The 24,805-nt window shown below is 38.2% G+C and overlaps 2 protein-coding genes and 1 non-coding gene across 4 annotated transcripts; 2 read left to right on the top strand and 1 right to left on the bottom strand.

Annotated features, from left to right (window-relative positions):
- Positions 1 to 7,422: 7,422 nt before the first annotated feature.
- Positions 7,423 to 7,966, top strand: COX7AL2 (Cytochrome c oxidase subunit 7A-like 2). Its single transcript, XM_017242230.3, has 3 exons — positions 7,423 to 7,515; positions 7,644 to 7,714; positions 7,770 to 7,966. The coding sequence occupies exons 2-3, from the start codon at positions 7,670 to 7,672 to the stop codon at positions 7,911 to 7,913; spliced, it is 189 nt and encodes a 62-aa protein (XP_017097719.1). The 5' UTR covers positions 7,423 to 7,515; positions 7,644 to 7,669; the 3' UTR covers positions 7,914 to 7,966.
- A 92-nt stretch (positions 7,967 to 8,058) lies between these two features.
- On the top strand, positions 8,059 to 10,657 carry LOC108125809 (coiled-coil domain-containing protein 28B). Of its 2 annotated transcripts, none has more exons than XM_017242143.3 (4): positions 8,059 to 8,285; positions 8,360 to 8,609; positions 9,791 to 9,868; positions 9,932 to 10,657. In XM_017242143.3, exons 1-4 carry the CDS (start codon positions 8,157 to 8,159, stop codon positions 10,150 to 10,152), a joined length of 678 nt encoding a protein of 225 aa, XP_017097632.2. In that variant the 5' UTR covers positions 8,059 to 8,156; the 3' UTR covers positions 10,153 to 10,657. The 2 variants fall into 2 exon arrangements, with proteins under 2 accessions (XP_017097632.2, XP_017097631.2); XM_017242142.3 differs by having other exon boundaries at positions 9,470 to 9,868.
- A 3,791-nt stretch (positions 10,658 to 14,448) lies between these two features.
- TRNAR-UCG (transfer RNA arginine (anticodon UCG)) lies at positions 14,449 to 14,521 on the bottom strand. Its single transcript has one exon. It is a non-coding gene; the product is annotated as a tRNA-Arg (tRNA).
- Between the last annotated feature and the right edge of the window lie 10,284 nt (positions 14,522 to 24,805).

Genomic DNA, 24,805 nt, shown 5'->3' with positions numbered 1-24,805 from the left:
AGGAAAACAGAAGTGTACCGCGCACCACATCGGGAGCTAGCGGACAAAGCTCCCGACATGCATCCAAACCGCACCAAAGGCAACAGGGCCTCATCCTTGGCCAGACGAGACCGTGGCCAGAAAACCAGACCAAATGGAAACCACATTGATCGAACACTGAACGAAATGGTCTATTCTTAACACCATATTTATAATATTTATTGTATCTATATCTTATACTTTTGATTTTTTATTTAAAAGATAGTCTGGATTTATAAGATACCCCATTTCCAGTGCAGTACTTTCGCTTTCGTCTTGTTGGAGCAAAAAATCGAAAAAGATGGCTACTAACAGGGCGGGCTAACAGAAATCATAGAGCAAAGGCACTTACAGGTCTCCGCACAGTAGGGGGAATATTGTATAATATATTCCACTGCCTTGTCATAAGATGGGGAAGCATCTGAAACCGTCGGACTTGGAACTCTTAGAACGGCACAGAGCACCACAAAAATAAGGGAAATTTATATTGTTAGATAGAGATGGCGGTAGAGATGGAGACGCGGTTTTCTGCTTCTGTTTAAGGGGCACCACTTGAGAGACCTTCTCAAGGCCCCCAGTCTCCCCATTCTCCACATTTGGGGAGCCACACGCCGTTTTTAGTCACAGCGCACACACGCCAACATGGGGAAGTCTTGACTATCGTAGCAGGCGATCAGAAATCAGGCGTACAGGTGCCAAGGTGGGGCGTTGGGTACAATGAGTGACTAGAGGGGAGTGGAGTGCGGGGAAAAATGCGATTACCCGCGCATTCCAATTGTAAACACTTGTGTGTCGTCAAATGAGCTTGCCTTCTCTCTCTCTCGCTGACCTCAGTGCATCTCACTCTATCCGGCTGTTACGTCACGCCACGGTCCGTAAGGAGAAGGTCAATATGGGGATTATATTTTAGTGTGGGGATCACATATGGAGCTTCTATATTTAAAAAATTACATATTCTTTTTACATGAATCCTTGCTGGGTTTTATCCTGAAAAAATTGCTCATTCCCCAAGTTTGTGCTTTTTTCCTCAAGTCTTTTCCGGAGTCCCCCCATAAAAAATTGCTTGGTAACCCCTAATACCCACATAAATATTACATGGATATACTCCGGCTTTGGGGGTAAAGTTCATGCAATCCACCTGGCTAACAGATATGATAGCACGACTCCAAAGGGTTTCCGGTATTGTTTTCAGTTTCCGGAGCTTCATAAAAACCATCATTATAGCTGAAAAATACGGTGAAAAAAAGATCTCCGGGTGCTTTGCTGTGGGGGTCGCTAAAAGGATACTTTCATTTCGTGCCCGGCGAGAGAGTGCAAACAATTTTTAGTGAAATTTTCGAATAGGCGAACAGCAAATTCGTAGGGCCCTGGCTTTGCGGCGGAGGTTTTTGGTTCCGATTCCGATTCTGTCGACGACACTTGATGATGATGATACCCACACCGCCCCCACCCCCCCAGTTTGGTTTGTTGTGTGTGTTTGTGGTGTATCAAATGTGTGTGTGTTGTGTGCCCGCCCCATTTACGTTTTTTTTTTTTGTATTTTTGTTCATGCGCACGCGGTCAGAACGGAACAGAAACGTTCTAAATGATGACGGGAGCACCGGCGCAACACGAACAACAACAAATCCAGCCACTTAGAATGATAAAACAAACACACGAAAAGCAAAAAAAATCATGAGCAAAAAACAGCAACAAAAACCATGAGAGGAACACACGCACACCATTGCTAAAAGTGGGTGGTGACCGCGAGGAGGGCGGTCAGGGGGCTGGTTGGCTCTCTCGCACTTGCACGACTTTGACTTTGACTTTGAATAACATTTGACAACCATAGGCAGAGGGCAAAGCTCAACACGATTCAACAAGAACACTTTTCAATGCTCTTCAGTGCTGGGAAGGAGTATCCAGCTCTTCCAAGTCCTTCCAACTATATCCTTTCCATGAAAAGTACCCAAGTATACTGAAAAGTTTTTCATAGCTATTGTCTTTTTTCGATCTAAAATGACATCCTACAATAATTAACTTTATTTGTATAATACAATATTTTACTAAAACCTTAATATCTAAACCCCATCACTAATATCTTTTAAAAGCTTCCGCAGCATAATTAGCATTTCTGGATATCGCCATCACTTTTCCACGCACAACCAACAATATTATTCACCACGCCAGAGCACAAAGGTAAATGAACTACCCCAGGGCTCACCACTCCCCACCCACCTCTTCTTCAGACAGCCTTGCGCAGTATGTGTGTGTGTGTGAGTAAGCTCTTTTCAATGCCAAGGTGATGGGGGCCTTGCCAAGCTCCGTCTCCCTCGCTCGGGATGGCCTCTCACTCGCACCCACATGTTGTTGGTTGACTTGCTACTCTTTCTGCTCTACTGTTACCGTTAAAACTTAAACTTAAAACAGTTCAAACATTTTTTACAACATTAATCGAAAACGAAATCGCCACAGAGGAGCAGCCAGCCAGCGAACCGCCTGGTTCAATCCACTCGGTCAAACTCACTCTGCCACGCCCCTTAACAACTAAGAAATAGGGGGGCCAAGGTACCAGTACGGATTACCCGAGCGAGTGAGTGAATAGTGTGAATGCCTTATATTTCGTAGCGGTTTTGTGTTTTTTGAGCCAGGCGAGCAGACTCTGGAGCAGCCCCCATTTACCCCAGCACGAAAGAGATGAATATATGCCACAATGTTTGCCGAGTGCCTTTCACTTTCGGGCATCGCTGGGCACCTGTTAACTGTTTTAGTTAAAGAGCAATCCATTTTGTTTTGCCACAAGGAAAAGGAGTAGCGCCGATGTTCTATCCCCAATCCCCATCGCTATCGCCTGTACTAGTGCCATCTCAGTTCGCGCGCTACAAAGCTACGAGTGCGAAATGCAAGATAGAGTGCGAAAAAATAGCAGCAGATACAATTGAGATGGAGCTATTATTATATAGTTTTTTGGAACTTTTAATAATATTTAAATAATACCATTTAAAAGAATATATTGTCTTTTTTAATAGTTTAAAGTTGTTCCTTAGAGCTTTGTTTGTTGAACTTATTATCTAATAAAAAAAACTTTTGACGAGGTAAAATAATGGTGACGAACCTGCGAGACACGCTCCAAATATCTAATATCCATTTTTGGGACGAAAAATAAATAAATATAGAAACTTGAAAAACTATTCTTATACGGCATGTGTCTGTATTATTATCTGATTTTTTTTCAAATGCTCAAAAGAATAGGATTTAATTTAGTTTTTAATTTAAAATTGGCGTGTTGTTGAGGAAAAATATTTTGTGTGGAGACTCCCCCCCTAGTAAAATTTTACAGAATCCTTTTAATTTTACGAAAAATTTCCCTCAAACTGATGAACTTTTGGCAAATATTTTCACAAAAATGATTAATTAGTAAAGAAATACCTTTCTATACCTTTATACATATGTACTTTTTTATACATATGTATATTAAGTGGCTATATCGTATATAGTGTCTTCACGCTCACTCGCATGCTTTAGCTTCGTCACCCGTGGACCTTCCACACTGATTATTTGCAATTTAAGCTTTAAGCATTTATTCGAAAGCTAGGCAACAATTTGCAGCTATCTTCGAACTGAAATTACCAAACATAGCTTATTGTTAAAGCTCAGAACGCGAAACATAATTTCCACTTTAAATTGTCAAAGTAATTCAATAGAACTTGTAGAACGGCTACAGATATAAAAGTATCTTTATCAAATTTGATAGTATCTTCAAGCTTTAAAAGGACATCCCCCACGAACTTTAGTTCTAGTTACCATTCCACAGTGGTCCGGCTTGTATGAAGAGAGCGGCCAAAAATACTTCTAGTTGAGGTAGGGACTGGAAACTTGGCACAAAATATTTATATTTTTATTCTAAAATAATATATTAAAATCAGCCAGATCGGGCCACTATATCATATAGCTGCCATATAACTGATTGATCGAAAATGCTATAACTTAGGTGTTTTTACAGTTAGAGAGTTCAATTTTTGTAAGAATGCTATATTTGACAAAATAACACGACCTACCAAATTTCATAAGGATCAGCCGACTATATCTTATAGCTGCCATATAACTGATTGATCGGAAATGATATAACTTCGGTGTTTTTAAAGCTAGGGAATTCTGATTTGGTACGAATGCTCTTTTTGGGAAAATAATTCAACATGCCAAATTTCATAAGGATCAGCCGACTATATCCTATAGCTGCCATATAACTGAAAAAACGGAAATTACCCAACTTTCATGTTAAGATGGTGTTAGTATTTTTACGATATTAGACACATAGGCAAATTTTGGCAAAAAATTTTTGCACGTTTGTTACCCTTGGAGACCGACAAACACATTGGTATATAAACGAACTGTAGAATTTTGTGGGATCACTACTAAAACTTCAGCTAAACATGAAAAATACGTTCAAAATATAGGAAAAAAACATGCATTAGTTCATAGTAATATAATAATAACAATAATTATTATAAATATATCAAATTATATCTCATTTTATAGAAAATACCTTCAACTTCAAAATCCATTACAAATAATTTGAATTTGAACACGTAAATAATGATCTGACCACTTCAAAGTGCGGTATAGTTGTGAAATATTCGTGATGCGCGCAGCCGCGCTTTGCAAATGAGCATCTTCAAATCATTTTTTAGAAAATCCAGTTAGATTTTTAGACAAATCTGGTTTGTCATGAAGAAGCTTGGACATTTAAGAGGCGATTTGTTTACTTTTCGATTATTTTTGTCGTTATTAATTTTTTTATTTTTGGCCTATGGGAGCAACCACTGTGCATTCTAAGCTAGGGTTAGGGTTCCGTTTTAATGTAGGTTGGGGGTCCCCGGTCCCTCTTTTGTCCCATCTTTGGCTTTCTGATAAAACTTTCAATCCGCAAAGCACAAAAAAAGCATTAACAGGGCTTTCTGCATGTGTGGGGGAGGTGCTTTTGATTTAATAAAGTTGTTTTCAGATACCTAATCCATTGATAAGAATATTATAAAAGATTTTTAAAATTTATCAAAAAAGAAGATGCATTTTATTTAAAAAAAGTTATTGAAAAGTATTTTCTATCAGTACCACAAGTGAAGATCACTTCAATCTTCTTCTGAAACTCATCTTATCAGTATATGTTCTTAAACTATTATGAGATACTTAATAATTCTTTTGAATTAAAACGCTTTTGTTAAAGTTTTCGATTTATTGTGCTTGTAGATTGCCCCAGAACTTTTACACTTGAAGGTGAAAAAAAAAAACATTGCACTCTTCTTTGAATGCAGCTTGCGGAACAAGTTTAGAACTTAAACTTTGTCCGAGGGAGAGAGCGAATCGGAAATCCTCTTGAGAATAGATTTTCACGTGGGTGGGAACGAGCCAGGGCTATCGCTAGATTGGAGAACCCAAAAAAACAAAAAGGTAACCGAACCCGAGAAGAACCCGAGAATATCCCCAAAGACCTTCACGCCGCGTTCCCCCTGCGCCAATTGGTGATGTACATATACATATATATAGATATGTTTTTATAAAAAGCACTCGGAGGTGAACTTGACAGATTTAACTTTTTTCAAGTTTTGTTTCGGAATACCAAAAAGCGGCCGCCTCGCAACTTTGGCAAGTTAATTTCACATGGAAGCTACGATTTTGAAAGTTCTTGTACTGGGCGCTGAAAATCGTCGAAGGCTTTAGCAGGGCGATATGTATTTATTTTGAAACAGGTCGATGATGCTTGAGGGCTTCCCGGGGGTATCGAAGCGTCAGCGGCTGGGTCAACCGATCCGAGCTGGCATACTTATTTTTGGTCGAGAGCTTAAACAGCTTTTTAGTATGCTATTATAAAAAAAAAAAAAAATCGTATTCATTCATTTGCTTGAAAAAATACATTTAAGAACCTTTCAAGTTGAAAGCCTTTTTCGCCAAAAAATATATAGTGTCAGTGAACGCGGTGAAGATAAAAAGATATAGTACACTGAACAAAGTAATTACTGGAATTTTTAGAAATCTTTTAGAACCCTAATTGTTTCTTAAATTGTGAGTCTAACAATTTTATATGAGGAATAAACTTTTAAATAAATGTGATTATACACTTTGAGTTCTAAACGATCTTAATTTTATTTAGTAACTTTATCTCCAACTAATCCTAATTCTTAATATTAATATTAAACCTAAAACCACAAATCTCTAAAAAAAAATATCTCAAAATATAAATATTTCTCATATATCATAAAGAAGACTAACAAAACCAATATTATAAATTAAAATGATTAGAAAGTGAATCAGATTTCTTCTTAAATCTCAAACTTTCAACCGTAATTTATTATGGTATTGTATCTATAAGATTTGGGAAACCTCCCTTATGAATAAAAATATATTCCATAAAGCGGGGAACCACCCGCATCGTCCTCTTTCGTTGTATCCGCAAAAAAATGCACGCACAACGAAATGCAACGGCGGCGGCAACACCGAGTCCCCGAAAATCACTCATTCGGTGTAGAATTATTGTAATCCCCACCAGGCTCCCATAGACCGTCAGTTGGTCGATATCCCCAAGTGCTTTCTCCACGCGACGCTTTTGACAGCGAGTGCGAGCGGTACGGCAGGTGACAGCTCAGCTTTTGGCACGCCCCCATAGCGCCGTCCTGCTTCGGCCCAGTGCTGGGAATCCGGTGTGGCCGTAAAAACGAATAGTGCCAAAGCAGCGCAATCGTTGGGCTTTTTTCGCTGGGCTCCTGTTGAAAAATTCACAAAAAGCCAAAATAGCGCGGAACGTATAAATCGGGTACACGACGTTCCGCGCTCGCTCGCTCGGGGAGAACGGCGGCGAACAATTTCAAACTTCCGGCAGTTATTTTTGAAAATTTTTCTTCGTTTGCCGGGCTTGGGGCAGCATTTTGTTGGTTATTAAAAGCGTTTTTGGTACGCCTTGGACTTAGTTTTAATTATTAAAACTGATTATTGTTAAATTCAGCTTTTTTGTGTTTTTAATTGTAAGATTTAGGTTTTTAATGGTAACCCGCGCAAATTTAAATTATATTAATAATGGTCTAAATTTTGTTTGGCTTTTAAGATGTCTTCATTATTTGTTATTTTTGGGGGTAGTGGCTATTCAAAAAGTCGATTTAAATGTTATATTTTTGTTATAATAGCGTATATAATTGTATTTTTAAGGTTTTCACATAGCCCGCGGAGTTTAAAATTGGTAAAGGACAAAAATGTGGTAACGTTCTTTTAAGATTTTAATCAAAATTTCAAGAGTTGTTTATTTGCTACGAAATGTAATAGTTTTATAATTATTATCGAACACAATAAAACTAAATCTCAACTATAAAATGTAATCCACTTTATTTTCTTAAGCTGACAACTCTTCAAGTGCATTTTTTTTAATTCCCTTTCGTTGAAAATCATCTGTGAACGAGTCTATTTTTAAAACTTACAAGAAATTGCAGAAAATAAAGTGCAAATCGTAAACTGTCGCACTTGCGTTTAGAGGTGAGTGATGTAAATATTTAAATCAAAAATAACTAATTAAATCCAATAACAAGAAAACATTCCAAAGAAAATAAATTAGCTAAATTAAAGACTAGAAACATAATTTAAATTGCTTTAACTAATTACAGCAATTACATAACAAATCTAAACGATTATGGCGCTGCCCGAGGGACTGTCCAACAAAATGAAGGTTTTCCAAGTAAGTTTGTCAGTTCATTCTTTAAAACATTACTAAATAATATTGTATTTTTAAGGCCGTCAACGAACTGCCAGTTTTCTTGAAAGGTGGACCCGCTGACAAAATCCTTTTCGGTATTACTGCTGGACTTTGTGGAGTGGGTATCATTAGCTTTGTCCATTTAGTCTACACCATGGGCTTCACCAAGAAGAAGGCTTAAATAAGGATTATGTGTATAAATTTGATTAAATAAAATCATATCCACCTAAAAAATTGTTTTAAATAAACCGCCTTACTGAATTATTCCCACAGCAAGGTAGAGCAACACTGCTTGACTATTGTGAATGGTATTTTGAGCATTATAGAAAATACACTCTGGTCACACTGAAAAGGGAGGAAAATAAAAACAAAGAAATTTCCATTCCTCATAATAATTAAATCATAACAATAAAATCACAACACAATGGAGCCCAACGACGAGGTGGTGGAACGCCAGAAACTAGTGCCAAACGATGTGGAAACTGAGGAGGAAGCCCAAAGCCAATCAGCACCGAAATCAGCTCCAACCCCCGCCTCGCCAGCCGTACCAAATGTAAGATTTTTCTTGAATGTCTTCCCCCACCCACAGATCTTGATAGAATCTCTGATTCTCTTGGGTATATACAGATCAAAATAAAAGGCATATCCAGCGGAGAGACCACACGCAGCAGAAACTCTGCATCCTGTTCCATCGAGCGCACCATATCCGAGAAGGAGAAGGATAAGAATCCGGGACAGGGCCAAACGACGGCCACCAAGGTGACATATGTGAATGAGCGCCGGCCACGCCCACAGGCCCATGGTGGCAGCGGTGGAGGAGGAGGCGGTGGTGACGAACGATTCGAGTTCAAGACGCGACCAAGAAAATTGCTCAAAGGTGGGTCTAAATAAGAGACAGATTTACTCATCAGTTCTCCTGATCTATATTTCAGTAGCTGTGGACACGGTTTTTGGTATTAAGCAGGGTTTTCACTATGATTACAATCATAGATGTCATAAAATGTGTTAAATAGCGTCCATAAAGGATACTATGTATATCAAACAAATGCTATTTAATCCACGTTTATTGATAGCAAGCACACTTGACTAATTACTGGCCATCACCATTATCGAAGGCCAGTTGTCTAGCGATGACGCACTTTCCTAGCCGTCCATATGGCCGGAATACATTACATTTCACACCCACCCGACATCCGCACACGAACAAAAATGCCGCCAACCACGGCATGGGATTGGTTATAATTTTAATAATTGAAATTACAAGCTTTCAAGCCGCTCGGCGCCCAGTGCGAAAAGTTAACAAGGCGGCAGGACATTGGACTGTCCTTTGCCAAACGTTGACCCAATCGGTTCGGTTCACACGGCACAAGCTGTAGTTTGTTTTAAGGAGTTAGTAATTGGAAAAGTTATTAAATTATATGATTTTTTGTGGATTTTGTTGTGTATTTGCTAAGTTACTTAAATTAGTATTATTATATTTTATTTTAAATCAATAAATTACATTATAATAGTATGTTATGTAGTTATAACATAATATATTATGTATTTTTTATATTATCTACACCTTTCTTTTTCAAACCCCATCACATTTTAGTTTATTTATCTATTTTTTAGTGTTAATTATTTTATTTGATTTATTTTTCTATTATTTCATTTAATTAACTTTTAATTTTTGTTTATTTTTTATATCATTACTTGTATTTGCATATATCCTGGTATGATTTTGACGATAAACAGATAGCGATCCTTTGGCACCCACCCACAGCAGTGCTAGCAGCTTGAATGCCATCACTTTGGTGAGCAGCGAGTGGCTGGCACCAGAACCCTCCATGACCACCAAAAACAACCAAAAAACACCAGAACACAACAATAATAATAATAGCAACAACAACAACGATAGCACAAAACCCAACAATAACAATCACTCGAATAATAGTAATCAGAATACACCGCGATCTCAGCGTCGCAAAAATCCGAGTGCATCGATGCCAAGTGCCAGTGTCCACAGTGAAAAGTTTGATGATCGTCCCATAAAACATCATTCATTTGTCTCCGAAGTTCCCGATGTGAAGCATATGGAGCGAGCCCTCCTGGGATTACTGGATGATTTCCATTCCGGCAAACTGAAGGCATTTGGTAAGTGTTTAATATTTGTAAAATATTAGAAATCCCTTTCATAAATTATATATTTTTTCTAAGGATCTGGTTGCACTATGGATCAAATGACCAAGATCCGGGAGCAACAGGAGAGCCTGGCCAAATTGCATTTCGAGCTGGCTGCCGCCGAGGAGGATTCCTTAGAGCACGGCAACGAGTTCAACACAAACAAGGCGCAGGAGAATATGCTGCAGTTGATGCAGCGCCTGGAACAGCTATCCATTTCCATTGAGCAGCTCCAGACCAGTCATACGGGTCTCTGAGAGTTGGCCCAGCCGCAGGCCTGGCATCCCCAACGCCTGCTCTGGCTCTGAGCACACCGAAAAAAAAAAATAATAATAATTAGTGAAGGTTTTTACACGAGATTAGCAAGAAAGATGTTTTTGCAGGTTGCATTGCCCTGGTATTTTGTGTAAATATTTTTAAGTTATACTCGTAAGTGGATGAGATCAATGGGCTTTTTAATGCTAAATAGTTTAGCAAACTCGCAGTGATTGTGAAACTAATTTAGATTTGTCTTCGCATAGCCATAGCCGATAGCAATAGCAATAGAATTATGGAAATTATATAAATTAGAAGGTGCCAAGGTTTGGTGCTAAAAATTCATTCATTTCGATTCGATTTGTGTGCTGCAGGTTATCACGGCTTCGATACTAGTTCCCCTTATTGTTTGTTATAGTTATTTGCAATATAAATATAAACACAATTTAATCATACAATTTTTACAAAACTCGGAAAACCTATTAAAGTTATCATTTTTATAAAGCATTTTTTAAAGCAATGTTTTTATTGAATAATCTTAATGGGATTTTTTAATGGGGTTCCTAGGAAGCGGAAGCTTTAAAAATGGAAATAAATATTAATGGACTCGATAAGAAAAGAGCTCATAACCCAAGGGAAATAAATTATATGGTTTTAAGTTTCATTTGAAAAATTTTCTCTAGGGATATATCCATTTTTCATATTTTTGATAGAATTATAGGAATAATTGTTTTGTTAATTATTAATTATCAGATTACTTGGGCTATATAAACAAATATTCTGAGTTTTTTTTTTGTTCTTAGGAAGCGGAATTCCCCAAAAGCCATTAATGCCACGGCCCCATTCCGCCTGTATCTGGAGGGCGGGGTAAGTTCTTTAAGAATTAATGGAAGAGGTAGGGAAATCCACCGCGGATTCCATTCTGCATGCACAATATCCATTCCGGGATGGGCATATCAATGTGAGAAATGAACCTTTGGACAAGTGCATTCGTACATAGGAAATTTTATTCCGTCGTTCTTCTTTTTTTTATATTTAATTTCAGAATTTGTATTCAGATGGTGTCCTGGTAACCCTCTCTTACCTGTCATGGTGTAGTCTCAGCCAGGTTATCTCTGTCTTGTGGTTTTTGTTCTTATTGTGTTTTTTTGTTGATTGGAAAAAGTAATTTGTTGTTTGTTCTTTCTTTTTAATGTTGGTGTAAATCCGGGTTTCAAATAACAAGAACGATACACTGAGAGATAGTTTGGGGTATAAGCCATAAAAAATAATCCAAAATACCAAAAAATAACCCCAAAATGGAAAATAATTAATTACAATTTTCCAAACCTTTCTTTCAATAACTTTCCTTGATTTTCCTCAGTGCACTCTCCCACTTGTTGCCTTCACTTTTCCCCCTTTTCTTGGGTCTTCTGGGGGAGTTCTTTGCCTAGCGGTTTGATGCATTCTTTGGGCCTCCGTCTCCGATCTCCGGTCTCCGTTTCTCCGGCAATTGCGTCGAAAAATGAAGAAATAAACACTTGGACCGTCGCATCCGCTACGCTGCATACAAATGCCATGCCGGCTTCTGGGACGAACGGACAAGGGCGTGGCAGAACGGGGCGAAGAACCCAAAACAAGCAACACGCCACATCTATCCCAAATTGCTGCAAGTGCCACTGGCATTGCCACTGCCACAGGTAGTGCCACTTCCACACACATCGTCAGAGGCGGCGGCGTCGGTGGCGGCGTCCATGGATCCACGTTCCATCACGTGCAAGGATGGAGTTGGGGGGGAGTTTTCGAGGCGTTTTGGGATTGGACATGGAAATGGGGAATATCCGCGGCACCGCGGCATTTTAACCTAACCAAGGCCCATCCCAGCACTGTGAGAAATGTGATTGATTTTTAATTTGGATTTAATTGTAGGTTATTTTAAGAACATATATTAAAAGTCTAATATTTAGGATCTAATATTTTAATTCAAATTTATTATAACCTTCATATATTAATTTTTCTTACATTTTTCTAAAACAAAACTTCTGCTTGAAAAAAGAGTTCTTTGAAAAATATATAAGTCTATAATCTATATTTATAATAAGGATAAAAATCTTTAAAAAAAAATATTTAATAAAAGATTTAAATCTTTTAATATCTTCTTTTTATAAAAAATGCAATTCCTAATGTTTGTTTTAAAATTTCATAAATATTTCCCTTGTTGTAGAGCTCAGAACATTTGTTGAAAATATATTTGAAAATGGTATTATATTTCTTTTAATATTTATATCATTAATATTTTTAATATCTTTTAATATTTTATATCATATTATACACCAAATTATAGGTATTTGTCTATAGAATAGACAGAATCAATAGAAAAGAGATATTTCTAGTTTATTTTCAAAATAAAAATCACAAAATAATTTTTATGTTAGATTTTTTCAATAATAACAATCTCTGAAAAATTTTTATAGTCCCTGGAAAATACATATATGTATGTACATATTTTGAGAACCCTATGTCATGTTCCAATAACTTCAAAAAAATGTCAAAATTCCTTGAAAAATATTTTCAAAAACATAAATTTTCTTGCAGTAGTGGAATGCGCCAAAGTGGCGGTTTAGCGTTTGGTGGGTGCAATACGGGATCCGATTCGTATCACATTGGGATCGGGGATTGGGGATTGGGGATTGGGATTGGGGATTGGGATCGTTGGCAGTTCATCGAATCCGAGTGTTATGTAAAGACGGCAACCGAAAGAAGTCATTAAATATGTGAAGCGCATATCAAATTTCGAATGAATTGAACTTACTTGGCTTGGTCACATGAGAATTTGATGAACTGCCAAAGCCGGACAATGGAGTGCTTGTTACCTGGGTACCTTTCTGGATGAGGTTCAGGGCAATGTTAAGGTGGGGTCGCTATTTATATGTATGTGTGTATTATATAGGAGGCGACACTTGTTGCCCGAGAAAGGCAATCCGATATGCTACGGTCGTCGTCGGGGCACTTCATTAACCTGAACTCTGACTCCTGGAAGAAGTCAACTTTGGGCACTGAAAGAAAATATTTTATATTATAGGATATATAGGGTTCTTAAAGAGTTTCTATAATAGAAGTTCCACCACCTCCTATAATGTCTTAGTTCCCTCATATCTTAATAATTAAACTTTTCAAGTGTTTTGTCAACTTAAAGCCCGTCTCAGATGTTCGAGCCCGTCTGGACTTAATCCTGGCCACCCATGAACTAAAATACCCCCATCAGAAAGGCCAAGAAAGAGTCAGCATGAATGCCAGTGAGAGAGACAGTGGTAGGTGCTCTGGTTGTGCGGAAATTACGTTGCTGATGAGCAGCTCTGGAAAAGCGGAAGACGCACGAAGCTTTTCCACCTACAGGAAGTGCGACAAAATTCAAACAGACTCGGGCGCACAGTCCCCCAACGGCTCTTCCTCTTGCTGGCTCTGCATCCTGCATCCTGAATCCTGCTGCTGCCACTACGGAAGCAAAAAGCGAAGAGTGAAAGGACGATGGCGATGGCGGTAGAGGGCAGGGGAGGACAGATGGGTCCGAGTGGGCGGTTGGGGAGGCCAACTGACAGCTCTGGGCTCTGCCGGTTGGGCTGGCATAAATGCGCACACGGCAAAAGGCAAAAAGTTTCCTGCCAGGAGCCAGGACTCCCTTCCAAAGAGGAAGTGACTAGTGGGCGGGGCAATGGGCCAAGTGGGTGGCAGTTGAGGGGAGGCTGGGTGGTCGACTGAAATGGCGGCGGGTGGTTTGTTATCGTTATCCCACAGCAAACAGGGCGAACAGAGGGCGACGTACTTTATTTCCTGAAAATGTCCTCGAAAATATGAACATTATATCCCGGAAACGGAAGCTGCAGCATTTGCAAGGAAGTGACAACGCAAGGATCAGGAGTGGAAGCGGGGCGGCGGGGTGGGTAGGACGTACAGCAGGAAACACCCGAACAGGAGGGGCGGCAGGCACAAAACATTTCGTGAACGTGGACGACATATACATACATACGTGAATGTGGATTTGGATGGGTTTGATTAAAGCGGGTAAACAGCAGCGACAGAAGACCAGGACGAGGACCAGGAACAGGACCAGGACCAGGATAGCGTTGAAATGTACACACAAGTAGAACAGGACACACAGGACCCACACTGCACACAGGGCCTAGGACAGAGGAGAGCCTAAAACAGAAAGAAATTTAATATAATAAAAAAATATTTAATAATTAAATAAAGTAAAGAAATTTAAAATAAAAAATAAATATAAATAAAATAAAAATAATAAAAAAAAGTTACTTTCTTTTCGACCGTGACAGGACTCGAACCTGCAATCTTCGGATCCGAAGTCCGACGCCTTATCCATTAGGCCACACGGTCGCTTGAAATATGAGAGTTTAATGTTCTATATGTAGATTACTCTTCGCTCACATGTATTTTTATGGAGAAAGTATATATGATTTTTTTTCAAGTGAAGCTGGTTGGACATCTGACTGGGATGTCGCATCCTGCAGGAAGCGTGACGGTTGCTGCCGGCCTCCCTCCCTCCAGGCACTTTGCTTCCTGCTTTTCCTTTCCCATTTCCCATTTTCCTTTCACCCCCCTCCGTGGCCGGAAAATAGCAAACGGAATGCGAACGGCAGAAGCCTTTACGTCAAGGAAATGACGGAAGCAGCCCCAGTGCCGAGCAGGAACCGAATCAGCCTCCGTCTCAGCTGCTCCGGACTGCATCTCCGGGCTTGAGATTCCGGTCTTTGGGACACCGGAGTGGAGCTGGTATCCCCCTCTCTATCTCTCTATCCCTTGGGCTGCTTTGGAAGCGGAAATCAACGTCCCATGGGACGTAAATTAAATTCCATGCAAAGTTAATTTTTCTCACCAGCTCCTTAGTTGGAGGGGGAGAGCGAGTCTGGAGCAGCTTAGTCCGGAGTCTGAAGTCTGGAGTCCGGACAACTGAAGAAGTTCCATTTCCGGAGGCAAAGGGAGATATATGAGGTGACAGATATAAGAGAAACTTAATAAATCTTGAGATAAATGGGTTGTGAGAATAAATAAAAGAAACAATAAACATGAATTCTATAAAATACACAAAGTTTAATGAATAATTAATAAAAGATTTAATAAATATAAACTTTTCTTTGAAAAAAAATGACCAACTTCCTTGCAAGGCAATTAGAAAGATGCTACATCCTGCCTGGGATTGGCATTTCCCAATGATTCCACTTACCCAAATCGGGACTGGATCGATAGCTACCCCCCCTCTAATTTTTTCCCATCTAAAAATGGGGGATATGGGGCTATGTAATTTACCTCAATGATTGCCACAGTAGCCTCCACTCCCTTCCTCCCGGTGTCTACAAGATCTTGGCCAATCTATGGCCAATGTACCGCTAGATGCGATGCCTGGACCATAAACAGAGATCCCAAATGCGAAGAGAGCGGCTCGGCTCGGCTCTGTAATTGAGTTCCTCCAGCTGGAAATGGTCAATTGGCAAATAGCAGCGACAATAAATGAATCTTCATCGGATCCGCCGGCGAGATCCGTTCCGTTGCCGGTCTGAGAAAGCCTGGCCAGCAAAAGATTTGTTCGGCTTCGCCAGATTACGTGAAAGGTGAAAGTTGTTGAGAACCGCAACGGAGGCTAAAAGGCGATCATTCGAGTGGCTAAAAAAAAGTCCAGGAGGAGGAGAACAGGTGACTGAATATACAAGAAAAAAAAAGGTCATTTAATAAAATATTTTTAAATCAAAAAAATTAATATCTTTTCTCATCTAAATGAATTTTTATAATTCCTTAAATTCTTGATTAAAATTGTAAGAAATCTTAAAATTTTCTTAAAGTGATCTTTGACCAACCATTGCGGGTCAGTCGCAGAAATGGTGAGAAAACCGATCTGATCCCCGCCGATCCCAATCTGAACCGGACCCCACCTGTCGGCGACCTGTTGTCACTGCAGATATTTCCGTAATCCGAATGTGGAACACTGGAACAGTAGCTGGATACAGTGGTTTCTTCTTCTCCGTCTTCGCCAATCCCATCTCTACATCATCACATTTTTCTCCATTTATGGGGCGTGTGCGGAGTGCAGAAGTCGCTAAAACTGACAAGATATCCACAACCACATTCGACTTGGAGTTTGACTTGAAGACGACCCACTGGCTGAGTGCTGGAGCCCAGCTCTCCACCGATCCTCACTCTTCTCCTGAGGTATCAGAGAGACAGGTTGCCATCTTGTAGATGCATCTTCCTTGGCATTACCGCATTGCAAACCTGAATTCTTCAAGTCTTTCATTATGAATGCACTTCTTTAAAAAAGTTATAGAGATATTTAAAAAAAGTTTTAAGCAAAATAAAGTTTAAAATTTAATTTGCGGATCTATAGATTTATAATAATTAATACTATTATTGGTATTAATTTTATAGATATTATATCTTTTCTGTGTTATATACGTAGTGTATTAAAATACCTCTATATAAGCTCCTCTTACCTCCTCATTTTTCTGCTCTTTTCTTTTCATTTTTTTGGCATAACGATTCCGGATGCTGTCTCCCTCTTTCTGTGCCCCTTTCTCCGCATCTTTCTCCCGCCTCCAATGCCTCCATCGCCTCCTCCATCACGAGTGGCAAAATAGATTATGAATGTAAGGCAGTGGGTGTCGGAGAGTTGAAGCCCCAAATCGGAATACAAGATATAAGCGTGGTAGTGGTATGAGTACTGCTGTGGCGGTACCCACATCTCGGATTCCGTATCGTTAGACGGTAGCGTGTCTGTAACACTTTTGCCTTTTTGCCACCGCCTTTGGAGAGTTTGTGTCTTGAGTCTTGTGTTTTGAGTTTTAGGTGTTTTTTTTTTCTGGTCTGCAGTCTGGTCGGAGGCAACTTGAGGAAGTTATATAATCGAGACAACATCGCGATATGTCGGCAATATGCCTCAATCAATTTAACATTTATGAACTAACACAGGGGGAAATCATTTAAAATTTATTAAATTTATTAAAATGATTTATTATTAAAACTAGATCTTAAAAATAAAAGTCTAATCCTTTCTCTATTTAAGAAAACTTTAAGATATCTAAGAATATATCTCAAACTACAAAATTTACAAAGTTTAAAAATTATTATTAAAATTGTATCTATCTTTGTATATATCCTTGTACTTCTTATAATAAAAAGTACTTTAATTATTTAATTCATACTTCTATATATAATATCTTTAATTTCCTAAAACCTCCCTAGATTATTTCTCACTGTAGTGGCCCGACTGCCTGAAAGTCTCAACGTTACTAAACTAACAAAATATAAAATAAAAAAAAAAAATAATGCGAAACTCTCTGGGCTTCGTCTTTGGATTATGTGGGTGGGCAATCAGGTTGAGACGATCGGGTAAAGTGCAGGAAAAGGAACGGCGAGGAGGAGGTCTCCGGGTGCCACGGGAGTACACGGACAACATGTAACTGATCCGTTTGACTGCCTACCGAGTTTTTGGTTATTGTATGTCTGCCTTTTTTTTATGCTTCCTCATTAAAGTTTCGAGCCGAGATTCCCATTAGGTAGGTGACCGATATTGAGGATCAAGTGATCGTTTACCAGACATTGAGGATCGATCAACCTGCTCGATTTTCTTGGGAATTTATGGGAATTTCATTTACGGTTCAGTGATTAGCTGTTTGGGTTGGTTTTGGTTCGTTGGCTGATTGAAGTTATAGACAGTTTTAAATTTGTATATAGATATGGGAAAAAAATTGTTGAATAAAAACCAGAATTAATTAATTGATCAGTTCCCATAACTTCCATAGCTAGATACCCAAATGGGGCTTTAAAGGGGTTAAAAAAAAGAGTAATGGTGGATTAAGTTTGAAAACTATTTCGAAGATTCTTTACCTTTCACAAAAGTGACTATAATTCTAGCTTCAATATCACTAGGTTACTAGGTTCTACTTCACATCTTATTATATTCAAATCTTCACAAGTTCACGGTTTTAAAAACCGGGAAAATTCTCTCGTGTGCTTTATCTTATATGCTATTCAAAACACTTCCTCTTAACAATCCTTAAATATCCAAAAAACCAAGTGTTTCCTATCTAATTGTTAAGAGTCAAGAAAACATAAAAGTATGGCATGATTTTCAATTAAAACCTAACAGATTCCAAGTGTTAGCGATCGTAAAATAGGAAATTTATATTTTTTACGATCGGTTTTCATGGGTAATTCCCCTTTGTCCCATTAGAGTCGATAAGCCATGTGCTAGGAAGGATGACTTCCTTTTCTTACAGTTCCTTTCCATTTTATTTTTATTTTTTTTTGTTTTGGTGAAGGTTCTCAGGCCACTCGATATTGGATTTTTGAACCTGCTGCAGCAGGTCTTTGTTCCACAAAAAACCCCCTACTCCCGACATTTACAATCTTTTTTTTTTTTCTTTGCCCCTCAGCGATCCTGAGTCTTCGTAATTAATTACACAGCATTTTCATTTGGAGTGTGTGTTCCTTCTGGCCAGCCAGCCAGCCAGCTTCTCATTTACTGCCATTTCCACGCTTCGGAACGTTCAATCTTCCACATATTGTTGTTGTTCTGGTTTTAAACGATTTCCAAGAAACGCTCGAAGAGATCGAAGAAGACCGGAGCCGCACCGAAGATGAGCGGATGTTGGGCACATTTTCCAGGCTGCCCCTCAATATACGAGTAATGTGCGTGCAACATCAAGCGGAGGCCGTTCTATCCTCCATCCTATTTCTTCCTCTAATTTGACAATGGAAGTCAAGAAAATAGTATCTGAAAAAGCAAGGGAAATTGGACATAGATTATATAGATTTTTTATTCATCCCAACTGTTCAAAAAAAAATAATCTTACATTTTTAAAATTTTGGGAATATTGGGAATATCATATCTTAAGCAATCAAAATCCAGGATTTCCATATATGGTCCCCTGCGATGCCTATATCCCGGGCAATTTTTATCAGATTTTTGAAAGGAATATCCCAAAAGATTTGTACTTCTATTCCCTATGGATCTGCATCCAAACCTGACAACAAAATTTTCGATCCATATTTTTCACATTTTTCTGATGGAACTCCTTGCAAAATCCAGGATTTCCATATATGGTCCATGGCGATGTCTATATCTCGGGCAATTTTTATCACATTCTTGAAAGGAATACACCTAAAGATTTGTATTTAGATTCCCCATCAATATGCATCAAAACCTGACAGCGAAATTTTTGATAGATATTTTTCACATTTTTCTGATGGAACCCCTTGCAAAATCCAGGATTTCCATATATGGTCCATGGCGATGCGTATATCTCGGGCAATTTATAACCGATTCTTGAAAGGAATACCTCAAAGGATTTGTATTTTAATTCGCTGTCAATATGCTCCTAATCTTTAATACTTTAATATCTAATACACTTCATATCAGGAAAGCTAAAGACCTTTTCCAAAAACCTCATAGACTTATCTATTTGCCCGCCATTGTAACTACATCTCTAATTTCTATCTTTGCCTTTGGGCTTTGAGCTGCTGATGATGATGAGGCCCCTTTTCATACAATATCTTTTTCTTTTTTGTGTGCAGCGATTATTTAATTGATAAAGATTTCCACATTCCAGCAATGCCAATGAGAAGCCAAACAGTGAAACAGGAGGATGGATATGGATGGTATGGGGGAGCTCTGTGTTTGTGTTTATCCTGTCTGGCAGGATCGGATCCCGAACTCATATCGAATCTCCGTTGCACAATGCCCTCCCAGAGACACTCCACTTCCATGAGTTTTGAGCCTCAAATTCACCCCAAAAACCATCGATCACGGAACCAGCTGAATTACCATCTGTAATATATAACAACAAACGGATTTTTATTTTTTTTTAAGGATTAATTATTAAAAAAATATGATTCTTTGTTTAAATAAGAAGAAATATGTTGGCTAAAAATGTATTTTCTAGTATCCTAAAAAAGTTTTTCGAAACCCTCTTTATAGGTATTTTTTTAGGTGTATAGATAGTAAATCGACATCCATCGGGGAACCTGAAACCTGAAACCTTTCACCATCATTTGCACTGCGTTCTTGCGGTAAGGTGCTCTCGACACGCACACACATAGATACACCAATACAATGAAAAGTAGGAGAGTGTGCAACCTGCCAACAACACTTGTGGAATTGCTCTTCGATCTGTGATCACTTTTTTCATCCCTTAAGTGCACACTTGGGATTTCAGGCCCATTAGGTTAAGATACAAATCTGGGTATATTAGGATATCCGAGCGTTTGTAACCTAAGTTATATATAATACTTATAGATAGAGTTATGCATTATACATCGTTTGGAATAAATGAATTTATCGAAAAGCTTTAAAATAAAATAGTACAAATTTATTTAATAAAGAACCAAAAAAACAAAGGTTTGAAAATTTTCATAATTATGAAAGATATCCTCAATAGAACAATGGTTTTTAAACTAACGAATAGTAGTTGGGATTTAAAAATTATACCTTTATTTTTAACACAAATTGGTACTAATTAAAAGTTATATAATTACTAAGTAAACATTTTTTTATTCAATTAAAAACCAAAAAACAATTTTTAAAGAATGGTTAAGAAACCGCATCTTGATAGATACATATTTCCTTATTTAGATATTTACCTTAAGAAATATATCACCTTTTTAATTTTAATTGGTATAATTATTCCTATATATAATATTATGTTAAAAATATTATAGAAAACTTTACTGGAAAAATTTAAAAAAAAAACTATTTATATCTTGGTAAGATCTAGGTTACCTATAAAACTACACCTAGGTAATATCCAATTCGATCATTTTTATGTCCTTATCCGATGCGGTGGTTTTGCTTGGCTGCGTTTCGTTTGGGCGCTAAATTGGAACGATTCTGGGCTGCCATAATCCTGACCAGAAAACGTCGCCAACGACTTGCCGTCGAGAAGATCGATATTTGAGCGTTCCATCTCGGTACTCCTCCAATGGTCCTCCGACCACTCGATTCCGTTCTCGTCCTTTGTTCTTGACACTCTCTTCCTTAATAACTCCAGCAGGTTTCCCACGGTTTCTTCTTTCTTTTTTTTTTGTTTTTTTTTTTGTTGGGTAGCTGGGTGCACATTTCATATCCTGCAGACACGGATTTGTCGGGACCAACTGTTAAAGGACAACACCAGGCAGGGAGATCCTTAATGCGTGTATTGGCGGCAAAAATCTTACAATTACCCATTGTTGTCGAAGGGGAATGTGTAACAATTAGGCCAAAGGCTCGAATTCAGGTCGAGAGGACTACTACACAGGATCTCTGCGTAATATCCTTTTCGGTTGAAATCGAAGAGGGACACAATTCAATTCAGATCAGTTAGGGGAAAAACTGTAACGAAAAGGATCTGCCACTGCCTCTTCCTGACTGATCCTTACAAATTACGAAATATGTACTTATTATGTGGGTGGTTACGTAGGCGATCGTCCTGGGATCCGATGAGGGGGTGGGAAAGTTGTATGTTCCGGTACATCCTCTTTAATCTGAAAAGGATCAAGTAAATTGTTCCCTTAAAAATTAATTGGCTAAAAAAAGTAGAAGTTAATCATTATTGTTTTTATTAGATTAAATTAAGAACCTTTTGATGATTCATTAGAAAACAGCAATGAATCATAGAAATATTTTAATGACTTCTAATCTTATAGATTAGCTTTGTAATAAAAATTTAAATAAGAAATAAAATAAACACCATGACTTCATCTTAAAGTTCCAGTTAAAAAGAAACATCATAAAACAAGTAACTTGGTAAACATTTTCCTTCGTTGGAAAAGCTATTCACTTGGGAAAGTATTTTCCCTTTCCCAACATACATGTGTATATCCGCTCCAGACACGATGATGCACATATATAGGTTTGTTCTTGTTTCAACAACCGACACACACCTTAGGTAACCCCATCGTGCCCCTCCTGGGCATCTACGCCCCTCTTGCCTTTTAGTAATTGGCAAATTACCAACAACAAATAAAAAAGGGGGGGGCGCAACAGCAAAAAAAAGGCGTATATTCGCCGTCTGGAAATACTTCCGCATCGGGAGACGACTTTGTTGGGGCTATGACCAGATTTATTTATAGATCTGGGACTATACCATATATACCATATAGTGCAGGGCATATATCAAATCGCTGACTGTCTGGCTGGCAGTTCATATACATATGTATGTATTATAGTGCGACTATATCTGTGTTTTGGTGTCTGATGATGATTCTTGAGAGCACAAGTGGATGCCACTTGGCGGCTGCCTCTGGACATTGGCATTCTATTTTAATGAATTATCTGCACTTAGGCATCGAACTAAAAACTAAAAGCTGTGACTATCGGATACACAAGAAAAATATATATTAATTATTTAAGATTATTTATTAAGACTTTATTATATTTATAGTATTATAGATTACTATAAGGGCCTGAGGGGTATAACAAGTGGAAGGTGACATACCAGAAGTATTCTGGTTGCATTGCAATGACAAAAAAAAAAAAAAAAAATACAGACGTACAAAGGCTGATTGGCTCAATTGGACGACTATTTGAACTCTGACCCCCGTCCGATCCTCATCGGCGGCTCTTCCTCTTCTTGCTCCGCCTGCGCACCCGCCTCCACCTTCGCCACCAGCTATTTCCCGCTGGGGCGACGCACCATGACCGAAGCTACTAATTTGGGCCAGTGATCGTCGCAATCGTGGTTGTTGTTGTTTTTCCTCATAATGATGACGATCGTCACTTGAAACAACGTCATCGTCTTTGGAAGCTATCGATGCCAGTACACTGAAACAAATGGTAGATTATTGTATAAAAAACATATGAAAATGAAAAATTTATTTCTTCAAGTGCATCGCTACGGAACTGGCTGATAGGCGATGGACAAGGAGGCGTGGGCGGGGTCTTACGGCTGGTCGGCCGTTTATGGGCATTTGACTTGAAATGTCAACGCTGCCCCCGGGGAGAAACTGGTTAACCAACTGAGGCGACTCGACCCAAAGCGGATGCAGTGCAACTGAGCGCATCTTTAGACCAACCTGATGAGGAACGTCCCTACTCCACTTTACTTTTGGTCTACCCCGCTTTAGGTTTTCCCACTGAACTGAGAAGAGATTTCCAGTCTCAACGAAGCGGAAACGACCCAGCAACAATTTATAATTAAAGATTGCCAACTGGTTTTCATGGATCCAAGATTTATGGGATCGAAAACACATATCAGCTAGCACCTCAAAAAAGCCCATTTTGTATTACAATGAAGGCGCATTTTTTGTGTGGGGGCTACCAAAGGGGGGGGCCTAAAATACATAATTATTTAAAATAGTCCCAACATTATCGGAAATTGATTAGAGTTCCAGGTAATTTCTTATCAGTATAGTCACTTCATGATAATAGGTTCAAGTAAAGCTCAATAATTCCCAAACATAATATAATCGGGGGTACTATCGCTTCCGAAAATGTGCCCAATCATACTTTATAAGCCATAGGTGATGTGGAATTCCCTAATTACTCAAAAATTAAGTTAAAGCTCAGTATTAAAGATTGTTGGCGAGGAATCCCCATTTTCCGACGCCTATGGCTTCGCTATCAGCATGTTGTAGAGACTTTTGTTTAAACTTTATCTTCTATTGATTAACAACTAAATCTAGCGCCCCACGCGAATACGATCGCCACCGCCCACTGCTTGTTTGTAGATTTTAAAATATTTAAATTATTACCTGAAGAATTAGTATTGTTGTTGTTGTTGTTGTATTGTATCTGTTTTGTTGCCAAGGAAGTGGAAAGAAATCTGACAATGTTTACGCACTTCATTATTTGTTTTTGTTTGTTGTTGTCTGTGGATACATACGCCATATAATAACATAATCGAGATTATTATCGCAATTGTGGGAATTCGGGTGGAGGGGGAATTTACATTAGGAAAATAAAAACCTTTGTTAATTACGGTTTTTTCGGAAATAAATCGCCAACTTTATGACATAATTTCATTTCGTTTCTTTGATTTCTTGTGAAATTCTAACTAAATCAAAGTTCAAGAGGTTTGGGAATTTATTTTAGGAAATTAAAGGTAAGGAATTTTAATTTTTGGTATTTGTTTACTTTTTTCAAATAATATGATCCAAATAATACCTTGATCTTATTAAGGAAATTGCTTAACTGAATTCGAAAGGACCTTTATTTTTTTTTATATTTTAATAACTATAACTGAAATAATATCAGTGTATTTTGGTTCAGAAAAACGGATCAAAGCTCGACTTCCTTAAGCCATTTTTTCTTTTCCTCGAAAATTTCCAAGTGTTCGTATTACAAGCTTCGTATTCTTCGCTCTCTGGCTCTTCGCTCTCGGCAAGACGACGAGTTCTCTCTCGCAAGAGAGGTGTACAGTGGAACATAAAGTGCTAAAGAAAATATGAACTTTTTAAGATCGTTAAAAGATCAATAACTTATAAAATAAATAATATATATTTGTGTAATATTGACATAGTAAAATTGTAAAATTTAAAAAAAAAATATTTTAAACTTACAATATTAAAATCTCATAACATTAAACTTTTTATTTTTATCAACATGTAACCTAAGTTTAAAATATTTAAAAATTTAAAACGTATTTAAAAATACCGACACTTATAAACAAACAAAACTTTTCAACAAAAACCACT

The sequence above is a fragment of the Drosophila bipectinata genome, chromosome 2L, assembly GCF_030179905.1.
Source record: "Drosophila bipectinata strain 14024-0381.07 chromosome 2L, DbipHiC1v2, whole genome shotgun sequence".
In the NCBI taxonomy this organism is placed as follows: Eukaryota; Metazoa; Arthropoda; class Insecta; order Diptera; family Drosophilidae; genus Drosophila; species Drosophila bipectinata.
This window is presented reverse-complemented; position numbering and strand designations above follow the sequence as displayed.